This window comes from Apodemus sylvaticus, chromosome 2, assembly GCF_947179515.1.
Source record: "Apodemus sylvaticus chromosome 2, mApoSyl1.1, whole genome shotgun sequence".
NCBI lineage: Eukaryota > Metazoa > Chordata > Mammalia > Rodentia > Muridae > Apodemus > Apodemus sylvaticus.
In genome coordinates, this window is record NC_067473.1 from 64,142,259 (window position 1) to 64,155,495 (window position 13,237).

Genomic DNA, 13,237 nt, shown 5'->3' on the forward strand with positions numbered 1-13,237 from the left:
AACAAGGATTTCTTCTTACCTTAGGGCTTTTCAATCTTTCTCCACTTCAAACACTTTTCCCTACCATTTTTCTCTCATTTTTTTTCATTTGTGTTCAGCTTTCTTTTTTCTTTTGGGAGCTCTCTAAATTTCCTCATGTGGTTTTTGTCAATATTTGTATTTATCCACCCATCCACTGTCTCAAAAAGTAGTTTTTTCCCTTTGTAGCATTTAATACTATTATAATACAACATAATTATAATTATGTTAAATATATATGTGTTTATGTTAGCCTCTTCTATAAAACTTAAGGTTCCATGAACTAAAACCTTTTTCCTTTTAAAGCACTCTGTTACTAAGCTCCAGTACCTTGCATACATAAGGCATTCAATACTCCCTGTGCCAGAGAGCTCTAATCCCAGTTAAGCACCTTCTAAAGAGCAAGCTTGGTGGTGAAGACAAAGGCTCACTGGTCGGAGAGAGGGAAGGTTAGGGTTGGGTGGGGAAGCAATGGAGGAATAAAGAAAGCACAGGACATTCATTTAGGGAGGTTCCCCTACTGCAATCCCAACAAATCACTCAACAGTAGTTTATTCATTCCATTACAGAATTAGGTATGCTTCAGATTACAAAACCAAGGTCATTATAATTTTGAAGGATTAGAATATCATCTTCAAGAAACCAGTCACAGCTTAACTGAAGTCTACTGAGGGAAAGCATGTTCCTTTAATACATGGAAAGATAATGAGATGCACTTTCTTAGTCACTGAGGAAGGGATTTTCTTTCTTGATGAGCTGATACTATTTCTTTTTTGTAGCTCTTTTCCCTTCTCCTTTCCTTGGTTTCCCCTTTCCACGGAGCTTCTTTAGACGTCTTTGCTCATCCTTAAAGTCCTGATGCTCATCTCTGGATGAAGAAGGAAAAACAAAATCAAAAAGCAATGTTTACCACACTAGAGAAATGACAATCTAGAACTGTTCTCTTAGGCTGTTGACTGTGGCTTTTCAGGGCACATGCTTAGTTTTGTGAACAGAAAGCATAGAGGACCCAACCTATAGACTGTCTAGGTTAGAAGAATTCAGGGATCAGTTTTCCTGTATAGACACGATACTACAAAGAGGAGTAAACTTCCAAGTGAGCCTAGGTAAACCTATGTATCTATAAGATATACCACCCAACATTTCCCTATGTTAAGGCTAAATACCTCGGTTAGAATCTAAGTATTGAAAAAAATTAAAAGGACTAAATATTGAGAGGAGTAAATCTTGAGTGTAAGTCTTCAGTTGCTGCACAGAGATCCTGACTGCCCTAGGAATTAGCATCTCCTAAAACAGGAAGGTGTCCAGAAGAGCCTGAAGGGCAGTGGATGCTGTCGGGAAAGGGTCAGGAACATAGAAAGCAGATCAAGACAGGCATTAAAGGAATCATGGCAGCCAGGACTAATTACACATGTGGACAGTGTAGAAGGTGTCACCATTCTAAGACCAAATACCCAAAGAAAGTGCTTAACATGTAAGCCATGGAACTCAACGTAAACCTGGCTGTAAAATACAGTTCCACCAGATACTGTGACTTTGGGTACAAGACCTGGCTCTGTTTTGTACCTTAGTTTCCTCATCTTTAACTGGTTACATTAATAGCTTATGGTTTAAATATACACTATTAATGGATTTAATGAAATGGACTAAATATATAAAAAAGATGCTTTGCTGGATCCAACTAATCTGTTTTTTTAAAGAATTTGATATCTTAGTCCATGAAAAAACATTGAATAAACACAAATCTACACTGGGATTAGCTAGTAATGCCAAATAATTCTCAATATAGCTATAGCTATAATAATTCACCCAAAACAGATGTCAGATCATCTTGTTTAAACTCTGTTGCCCAGGGCAAAAGCCCCTTTCTTTACCACAGCACTCACAGACCCCTGTGACCTGCCTCCTGTTTGCCAGTCATTGCCTTAGCCCAAATTATTTCTGGGTCATTACAGGCACACTCCAGTCTCAAGAAGTATGGCCTTTGTTCACTCTTGCCTCTGTCCCACAGTCCTTCCCTAGGTTTCACCAGGTTCACTCAGTACCCATGAGCCTCAGCGTAAACCTCCATGTCCTCTGTGGGGCTAACCCTGCCTTAGCCCAAATTATTTCTGGGTCATTATAGGCACACTCCAGTCTCAGGAAGTATGGCCTTTGTTCGCTCTTGCCTCTGTCCCACAGTCCTTTCCTAGGTTTCACCAGGTTCACTCAGTACCTATGAGCCTCAGCGTAAACCTCCATGTCCTCTGTGGGGCTGACCCTGATTGCCCAGCTCACCACAGCACTCTGGATCCTGCTTAGCTAGTCTGCCCCTCCCCTCCCCCATGCTTCTCCCCTGCCCCCCAGCCCCCGCCCTTGCAGCGAGTTCAACATTGTCACAAAACATATATGATGTATTACGTCATTCCCCAGTCTTTGTTCTTCACCAGGCAGAAAACTCTACAAAGGCTGCTAGCACGTCATGACAGCTTGTTAACTGAGTGAATCAACTGTTTGGGGGTGCTTACACTTCCCTCCCTCTTTTGCAGGCCTCTGCATCAGACTTTCTTTGTTGAAGTGGTGTCTATAGTCAACTTGTCTAACACTACAGATGGCCATGCACTGAAGACATCATTTACCAGAACTACTGACTAAACACATACAAATATTTTTGCTTTTCAATGAACAACTGTTTAGTATTTTTCCCATCTTCAAAGATAGTTACATCTTTGCTCTTCAAATATATACAAAGAATAGCATCAAGCAGCATATTAAAATAGTTGAATGAGATTTTGTTATGGGTTATAACTTTCCATGGCATTTGGCTTCTGATATTTTGTTCTGGGTCATAACAAAATTAGTTTTTTTCCTGAGGTAAGACTAAAGGCACAAGAAAGAGTCCCAAGCCACTGCAGACACTTAGAGGCAGGTCATACATTACGATCTCTGGTAACGCACTGCCTTAGACTCTCCATCTGTTTAGTCATCGCTGCTCCTTTAACGGCCATCCTAAGTACCAGCACATGGAAACTACTTAAAAATATGTTGGATAAATGAATAGACCAATGTTTAGCAATCTGGAATGAGTATGTATCATGCTGTGCTATTAATTTTATATTACAACAAATGGTCCCAAATTAATAGTTAGGTCCAATTAAAACATGTTATATTTTAAAGATGGTATGCAATTAAATTTTATGAAATATACTGTTTTAATTCTTTGTAAGGAGCATGTATTAGTTTGGAAATGAAAAAGAGAGAAATGGTCATCTAGGTGTTTTATCCTTTTTCACCCCCCCCCCCCCCAGGTCTTAAGCACTCACTTCTTAGACCTACCAAACATATAAAACACAGTATTAAAGGTTATATAACTTATAACTTATCCTTAAAAGTGAAATACAGCTTATTCAAGACAAATTAATATATCAAAAAGGCACAAAATAAAATGCCAGAAGCGAGTGGGAGGAGTAAGAACGTCAAGGAAACTGCCACTGAGGGGAACTGAGGCTCCTACACACCCAGCGAGGGGAAGAACAGTGTGGGGGAGGGGCGGGACCAAGAACCAGCAGCTCTGGCAACCATGGTGCTTGGGGGAGCAGGGGGCAGGGTGCCTCCTCACTTTGGCCCATTCAGCTGTCCCTATTATTTTTTGAGCAGTTTTAAATTAAAGAACAGTTAGACACCTCTCTATAGCTCAATACAATTTGATGTCGGTTAATGCTTTAGACATAAGCATATGTTTCTGTTTGTTTATGAATCAAGGCAATTTTGAGTCCCCTTTTCCCCCTTACCCTTTGATTCACCTGGACTCCCATAAGAACCACAAAACTGTAGGGAGAGACAAGCTAATAGTTTTCCTTGGTCGATCTTCTAAAACCACGTCTCACAAAACCATGCCTTTCCCCGCTTATCACCTGTAAAGGCCAAGGAAACGGAGGGTGCCCATGAGCGCAAAATACGTGTTGTGATTTGGATACCAGTCATAAGTCTCTTTCTTCTTGGCTAAGGGCTGCTCACTGAACAGGTTCACCACCTTCATGGACTTTGAATCAGTAGGCCTGGCCACTTCACCAAAGATCCGGGCACTCAGACGAGACATGCGCAGTGCATACTCTGAGAGTGGAGACATTTCTTTAGTAGTAAGGAACAAGATACCTATAGAAAAGGAGATTAATAGGTGAGTGTGAGAAATCCCACCTTTTTCTAGTAAACACTTTAGAGAATGAAGATACAGCAAGCCACCCATGAAGTGTTATGGCCCTTGGGCAGGATCTGCCCAGGACTGAGCCGTGTCCACTCTATGGCCACTTCTCTCCTCTGGCCTGCCGTGTTTACATTTTGTTCTCCGGTGTATTGCCTTTCTTACAATTTGTAATTTAGTAGCTTATTTACTTGTCAAGTTTACTTCTTTGCAAGCTGGATGAAGGGGTCAGAGAAACAAGTTATTCTGCTATGGCATCGTTATTATACCTTTAGGAACAACCACCCAAGCAATCTGCAAGTAAATATGCTGACTGCTTGCCATCGGAAGGTGCAATCACGGCAGAGAAGTAATTACGCTGTTGTCTTTATTATCAGTCCTTTGAACACTGTTCTCCTCCGGGGCACCAGATGGCTCTGAGAACTGCTAATGAGTTATGAGGTCATTTGGCCTCTGGGTTACTGGATTGAATTCTGCCTAGCAACTGCAAGCCATGTGGGAAAAACAGACAGTGGTTCTACAGAAACAAAATTCAACAGCTCAAATAAGGATCATCAGCTCAAAAGATTTGTTATTCCTGAACAAAAGTCACATAGGAATTATGATATTCTTTATCAGCCTTAATGCTAACTAGCTCAACAGTAACTTTCTTCAGAGGTACAGAAGGAACAGATGTGAGAATGGTAACTAGGACATTAAAAATTAGAGCTAACAGATATTAAAAAACCCCACAAAATGATGGACATGTAAAAATCAAGGATGCTTCAGGGGCCAGAGAGACAGCTCAGTGTGAAGGATGCTTCCTGCTCTTGCAGAGGACAGCCCAGTTCCCAGCACCCACGCTGGACGCTCACACCTGTCTGTAACTCCAGCTCCATGGGACCTGATGCTTCCTTCTGACCTCTGTGGGCACTGCACACACAAATGGTATGCATTCACACAGGCATAGAGACACAGACACACAATAAAAAGTTAAAAAAAAATACACCGAGCGGTGGTGGCACATGGCTTTAATCCCAGCACGTGGGAGGCAGAGAGAGGAGGATCTGAGTTGGAAGCCAGCCTGGTCTACAGAGTGAGTTCTAGGACAGCCACCGAGGCTATAGAGAGAAACCCTGTCTGGAAAAACAAAAGCAAAAAAAGATTAAAAAAAAATTATCAGCATTGCCACCAAAAACAATGCTTCTGGTAGAATAACTATGTCATCTCATTCTAGGTCAGATGTATGGGCTATTGTTGGCAGCATATACCAGTTTATGTGAAATTTTCATGCCAAGATGAAAATCCCTGCTGGCTAAAAGACTACCTGGGGACAGTTTGGTTGAGATGTGAAGGAGGTAGCTTTTAAACATAAAAAAGGCATAAATCTATCTTGAAAAAAACGAATGGGAGAACTATACCAAAACCTCCCAAGGAGAAGGCATTAATGTAGAACAGCGCTTCAGAGTTCTGCACTCTACCCTTGCAAAGCAATGTCTTGTTCCATCAAACTAATACTTCAAAAATAGAAATGCCAGGAGAGTGTGGGAGGAAACAAGAATGGCAGCAAGACCGCCACCTGCAGAGAAGCGGTTCCCACACACCCGCTAAAAGACAAGGCGAGGCAGAGGGCGCCTGATGCATTTCAACACAGTGCTTGCAGGAAAATAAACTCGGTTTGTTTGAGGAAAGTTTTAATGCTATTTCAACACCCAGAAACAGAACAGAGGTTGACCTTAGAGCAACTGTAGAACATCACTGCCAAACCATTACTACTCTGAATGCCAACTAGATGATCTTGGGTCAGCAGTGCCACCCAAAGGCTAGCCAGGGGAGATGACACACAGTCTCATTCTAACTAATCTGGGCTCCTGTAGCTTCTTTGCTCTTCCCTTTTTACACCCTGCTCTCCAGGGTGAACCGTGTGGGTGCAGATAGGGTTGGGCTGGTGTTATCAGAATGAAGGTTTCATTTTTATCAGGGGGAAAAGGCATCGGTATCAGTTTACATCTAAGGAGAATGTAACAGTGTCATAACTCTTCCAGGGCATTTTAGATGTCCAGAAGTCTTCAGAAGCAGCCATGTTTCTATGTGTGCTTTAAGCACCACCACCACCACCACCACTACCACCACAAATAACAACGAAAAACCTCCTTTAAAACTTTGACTTTTTCCAAACACAAGTTAAAAAACCTTTTTCTCCATTCATTTTGTCCTCTTTTTGCTTAATTACTAGAAATCAGAATAGATTTTTCACTGTAATTGCATGACATCTCCAGAGATACTTTAAAGCAGGCTGGGAACTATCATTTGCTACATTTAAAGGAAAATACATCTTGAATTCCCAATCACTTTCTTCTTAAATAGAGGCTACAGGATGAGACCTGGCTTTGTCATTTGATCTTTTCTGAACTCTGTCTAAATTTTACTTTCCATTTTTATGAAAGGAAAGATTGCAGGCATACTGTGAGACAGGCAGTGATAGTAAATGGTAACTCACAAAAGGAGCAACCCTAACCTTTTAGACAGCGTGGTGTTTGTGTGTTCCACATAGACTCTGTACATTTGTTGATTGCTTTGAGTGTACAGCACACACAGTTGTTACTCCTGCACCTCCCTGAAATGATACCCTCATTTACAAAGCCGTCAGAGGGGAACGGGGCTGCCAGAACCTTAGAAACCTGACATGCAGGAAGGAGAGGAAGAGACCTTAGCAGCTGTGCTAAGGTAACTCCATACTCACTTTGCAGTGCAGCAGACAGGTGGGATATACAATCAGTAATAAGATCAGATTAGACTCCATGGCAACACAGACCACAAAACCCAAGTCTTAAAACGACAGTCTTTATGACAAAGAAAGAGAATAAACTTTAGACCCGAGTCCCTGACCCAGCCCTACTCCCAGCTCTGTGGCTTTAGCTTCCTTCCACAGCATGGCCACACATTCCAGTAAATGACAGGGGAACTGTGTGTACACACACACACACACACACACACACACACACACACACACACACACGATGTGATTCTGAAAAACTTTAAAAATTGCATTCATTTATTTTGTGCTGTTGTATGTGTGTGTGTGTATGTATGTATGTATGTATGTATGTATGTATATATGTGGACACACATGTGCTACAATACACAGGTGGAGGTATGAGGACGCTTAGTGGTCCCTGATCATTAGGGTTGACTGTAGTGTCTTTATTGATCCATCTCACTCAACTTTATTGAGTCTGGTAAACTTTAAGTATAAACAACACACATATAAACTAACAGAGGTCAGTTGTGGCCTTCAAACCTGGCACTCCAAAGCACAAGCTAGTAATTCTCTGTGAGTTCAAGACTAGTCTTGTTCTAAGTGGAATTTTAGGCAATGGTGAGACCCCTGTCTCAAAACAAAAACACAGACTAAAAATGACTGCTTTCTGTAACTGGTCCTAAGACTGATACATTGCTACTTTCCTTCCTCCTTCTCTAATTTTAAATAAAAAAAATGAGGCTGGAGAGATGGCCTAGCAGTTTAGGTGCTTGTCACCAGGCCTGCCTGTGATCTTAGTATGATCTCTGGAACTCACATGGTGGAAGGAGAAGACACACCCAAGGTGTCTTTTGACCTCTGCATGCCTGAGCACACATACACACCACATACATGTAAGAGAAAATTTAAAAACTTAGGACTTTTCAAGATTTTAGCATGCTTTTTTTTAAAAAAAATAAGGATTTCAATTTTATGAAAGAATATAATCTTTTAAAGTAACATTAAGTCAAATAATTTACATGCCAATTAGATTTCAATTCATATAAAATTATCCTAGGAGTTACACAATAGCAAATAAACAAACAAGCAAAAAGTTAGTTGTGGGTGGGTCTATGTGAATACACAGAGAGGCGATATTGCCATCTTGAGAGTTCCCCTAAATGAATGGTTCTCAATCTTCTTCCAACCCTTTAATAAAGTTCATGTTGTAGTGACCCATTCTACCATAAAATTATTTCATCGATACTTCATAACTGCAGTTCTGCTACTGTTATGAGTCCTAATGTAAATATCTGATATACAGGATATCTGATATGTGACCCACAGGTTGAGAACCGTTGCCCTATAAAGGTGTTATAGGTGGGTGTGAGCTATCTGACATAGGTACTAGGAACTTAACCTGGGTCCTGCAAGAGCAATATGCACTAGTAACTACTGAACCAATTTTCAGCTCCACAAATAAGTTCCTTTGAAATATCATGTTTCTTTAAATGTGAATGAAAGAAAAATACAGGAGAAGATAACTGTTGAAAATGAGAAGCAAAACCAAAATTACTTAAATATGTCAAGCAAAAGAGGTAAAGCCCACGTCTGAAAATTCAGAACTTTTTCGCCCCTTTGGCATAAAAAGGCAAGTTTATCTTTCTCATGGATCTGTTATTTATTTAGAATGCTTGCAGGTACAAGTGTGTGCATAAGAGGGTGGTGGTTCAGCGATCAACAGCAGGAGTCCAAATTGCTTTTCACTTTATTATTTGAGTTGAGACTGATGTGGAAAGCTGAAGGCACAGTGCCTGCCTAACACGACCCAAGGAATGCATGTGAGTTGTTACTGTGAAGCAACCTGCTCAGAACAAGCATTTAAAAATTGGTACCAACTATTTTACTGGGTCACAGGGCATGAACGCCTCCGAATAGGTAACTTTATTACTCTCTGCTATCTGGTTCTATCATTCCTCCGGTGACGGAAGCTGTAGTAATCTCATTCATATTCCCAAGCATCATCTAAAGTGCATTTTAAATAACAAGCAATAAATATGGTCGGCAGTTCCAACACAAAACTGAGCGCTGAGGGTGGGCTAACTAGGAGAAAGGAAGTGCATTCTTGGTTTGTTCAGTTCCCCAAAGCACGCAGGAAAAGTCCCAGGTGTTTGTGGGGTACCCGTGGAACCCCCAGGAAGGCCCCTAACTGACTCCACTGGATCTGGCAATTCCACCCTGGGTCGGCCAGCACCGCCGCCGCCCTCTGCTGTGACCCCAGCACTCCACGCGCCTTACCTGCTCCTGACGTCGCGCGTGCGCGCTCCCGGAAGGCCCGCCCCCTTGCTTGCTCCCAGCTCCAGAGAGGAGGAGAGAGGCGGAAGCTTGGCGGCTAGAGCGGAGTCGGCGGACAACCCGGAACTACTAGCGCTCCCTAGGGGCGGGACCTCGGGTGACACCTAGCGGCCGCGCTCGCTGGGAGCCGAGGCTCTCGGCTGGGAGGAAAGCGGGTGTATGGGTGTGGTTCAGAGAGTGGGGGAGTCTCAGCTTTCCAGGAAGGCTCTGGAGGGACCACAGGCTGCATTTTGTTGAGAATAGCCAGAGCTGAGTCCCTCGTCTCTGAAGCTGCTTGCTCTGGCGTAATAGAATGAAATGCAGTATTTTTCCTTTGTTCTCACGTTTCATTTTTCTTTTCATTAGAGCTTATGCCCTATGTGCTCCAAAGATACTTGATTCTAGCTCAGAGTCTTTCTGACCCTGTTAGATTCCTACCAGTCAAGGAGTTGAGCTCTGTTTCTCACTTCGGGGTACAGGGATGGAACTGTTGGGTAGGAGATAGGAGCAGTAGCACGAAAGTCTTGGAAGATAGCCCAAGTTCTGCTTTTCTTTGTACAGTTGGACAAGCTATTGTAAAACCGTCCCCAGCCTTTTTTTCTTTCCCTTTTTGTTTTGTTGTTTTGTTTGTTGAGAGTGGGTTTCTCTGTGTAGCGCTGGCTGTCTTGGAAATCACTGTGTATATCAGGCTGGCTTCACACTCAGAGATACATCTGCCTCTGCCTCTCAAGTGCTGGGATTAAAGGTACACACCTGGGCCATCAACCCTGGACTCAAACTTTTATGATAAACTCTCAATTAAAAAAAAACCCAGCAAGATGTCTTAACTGTGGAGCAAGAAAGTATCGTAACAGACATGAGATCAATCATGGGTTCTTGAGCAGTCTTAAAAGAAATCAGATATGTGGACCAAGAAAACTGCAGCTTTATCTGCCCAGCTGTGTTAGCTGCCGGTCAGAGTGCCCTTTATGGTTAACTGTCCTTGGGGCTGAAGATAGGATGTTCATACCACATCAAAAACTAAGGCACCGGGGTGTTTGCCCACGTGTGCACTAGAGAAGGGTTTGCATCCCGCAAAGACCATGACTTCATTACAGTATCATTTTCATTGTGGGCTTGTCCACCATTATAAGCTCTTCTAGAGGATCCTGAGAAGAAATATCCTTAAAAAGTGATCTGATTTACCGTGATTTGGGAAAGAGAAAGGCTCACCCTACTCTACCACTATGACACCCAGGTTATAAATATAAGAATTAAAAAAAAAATGACAACGGGGAATCTACTGTGCTGCTCCCCCTGTCTTTGGAACGGCCCACTCCTTGAAATCTTCACTTTCTTGTTAGGTAAACTGCTTAAACTGTGTGTCTCTTGAATTTTTTCCTTGAAAAAACAAGAACTGAGAGACTGCCTACCATAAAAAAGGCATGTCTCCTCAGTAGTTATCTAAGCCTCTCATCGACAACAGAAACTCTATCAGTATTTCACTCCTTGCAAAATCTGCTTTCAATAGAGCCACCTTTTATAGGGATTACTATACAGCGCTTATTGAGTGCTTGGTAGGTCGATTGAGAAATGAGAAAGTACTTACTTTCTGAGCATTAATCAAGGACTTACATAAATACACTAAAATAGATTTTAGAATTGAGGCAAGTCAGCGGCGATTTTCTGTCTAGAGGAGGGTATTCAGTTGACATTGTCTTCGCTCCTATAGAATTTGTGTTTGCCAAGTTATCAACCCACATTATAGTGTGCAGTCTCATTAACATTTATACCGAAGCTGTTAAAGTCCTATGCATAACTACAGCCACCTACCCCAGTATCCTAGGCGGCAGCAGTCCTTGGAGAGCGTTCACCTGTGTTTTCTTTTTCTGGAAGTTTGGGTTGTTTTTAACCAATGTCCTCTAAGTTTTATAAACATGAAGACCTCTATTGTAGTTTGCTTTTCTGTTGCTGTGATGAAACACTGACCAAAAACTACTTGGGGAGCAAACAAACTTTATTTGGTTTGTAGCTTACAGTCTATCATCTGGTGAGACCAAAGCAGAGTCTCAACGCAGCAACTGAAGCAGAGATCATGGAGGAACACTGCTTACTGGCTTGCTCCCGTGACTTGCTCAGCTTGCTTTCGTCTATAACTCAGGACAACTTGCACAGGAATGTCACAGCTTACAGGGGTCTTGATGTTCATAAATTAATTATTAATCAAAATGTCCTATAGACATGCCAGACCGATTTGATGGAGGCAATTATTCAATTAAAGTTATGTCATCCTGGGTGACTCTATGTCAAGTTGGTAAAAACTAACCAGCAACAATTCCTTTATGTATTGACTGTTAGTTTTAAAGCCAAATTTGTAATTGACTCACAGTCATGAAATATTCTAAGTATATATATCCCCTATATATGGGTTGATAACATATTAAAACTTGGCAAACATAAATTCTATAGGAGCAAAGACAATGTCAACTGAATACCCTCTAGATATAGAACTCACTGCTGACTTGTCTTAATTCTAAAATCTATTTTGGTGTAAGGCCTTGATAAATGCTCAGAATAAAGTACTCGTTTCTCAAATGACCTACCAAGCATTCAATAAGCACTATATAGTAGTCCCTATAAGAGGTGGCTCTACTGAAACTATACATGGGGAGTTGGTTCCAAGACATGTCATGACATCATAATCTATGTGTGCTCAACACATAGATTTGAATAAACACATGCACAGCTTTATGATATACTTTAAATTATTTCTAGATTAGTAATGATACATATGTAAAAGATATGTGAATAGTTGTTATCCTGTATTGGTCAGGGGATAGTGACAAGAGAAAAAATGTCTGCCCATATCTACTCCAGATGCAAGATTTCCCCCAAATACTATTGATCTATGATTAAGTGAATCTATGTACAGACGTTGAGGGCCACTGGATTTGTATACTCTTGTTGGTTCTACTTTGTATGTATTTTTTATTACCTACTCTTCTTGTCTTTCCCCTTGTGTGATAGATTTTTCACAGACCTAAAAGATACATATGATTGTATTTATGACCCACCTGGCTAATCTTTTTATCTCAAGATCCTTAATCTAACTATACACTCGAAGACACTATTCTAATATAGAGTAATACAAATAGGGATTATTTGACTATTATCCTATCTGTAGGCCTGTTATTATTTTTTCATACTTCATTTCTCTAGTTAAGAACACTATATTGAATAAGAGTGAACAGAGTGGACACTTTTGCCTTGTTCCTGGTTTTAGAGGGAATTTTTTAAGTCATTCTTCCATTTAGTATAATTTTGGTATACATTTGTCATACATATTCTTTATAATGTTGATGTATGTTTTTCTATTTTCTTCAGGGTTTTTATTATGAAGAGATATTGAACTTTGACAAAGGCCTTTTCTGCATTTATTGGGATGGTATGATTTCTGACCTTGAACTTAGAATTATCCTGTCTCAGTCTCCAGAGTGTTGGAATTACAGGCTTAAACCACCAGATCTCACTATAGTGGTTTTATTTATAATAGCCTAAACTAAGAAACAACTCAAATGGTCATCAGTCGGTAAATAGATAAGCACACTGTGGTATCGCTCTACAATGGAATACTACCAAATAACAAAAGGGAGTAAATTATGAATAAATGAATACTGGATAGTTTTATGTCTACTTGACACGAGCTGAAGTATCAGAGGAGGGAACCTTAATTAAGAAATTGCTTCTATACTATAGAGCTGTAGGCAAGCCTGTAGGCCATTTTCTTAATTAGTGATTGACAGGAGATGGCCCAGCTTGCTGTGGGTGGTGACTTATGGACGGGTGGTCCTGGGTTCTATAAGAAAGTAGACTGAGCAAGCCATGAGTAGCAAGCCAGTAAGCAGCACCCTTCCATGGCCTCTGCATCAGCTCCTGCCTCCATGTTCCTGCCCTGTTTGAGTCCCCGCCCTGTTTGAGTCCCTGTCCTGGTTTCCTTCAAAATGGAA

At 41.2% G+C, this 13,237-nt stretch overlaps 1 protein-coding gene across 1 annotated transcript; it reads right to left on the bottom strand.

Moving 5' to 3' along the window:
* Positions 1 to 520: 520 nt before the first annotated feature.
* Mrps33 (mitochondrial ribosomal protein S33) lies at positions 521 to 9,284 on the bottom strand. The gene is made up of 3 exons (XM_052173514.1): positions 9,216 to 9,284; positions 3,912 to 4,152; positions 521 to 886 (listed from the first exon to the last, which is right to left on the bottom strand). Exons 2-3 carry the CDS (start codon positions 4,124 to 4,126, stop codon positions 781 to 783), a joined length of 321 nt encoding a protein of 106 aa, XP_052029474.1. The 5' UTR covers positions 4,127 to 4,152; positions 9,216 to 9,284; the 3' UTR covers positions 521 to 780.
* Positions 9,285 to 13,237: the final 3,953 nt, after the last annotated feature.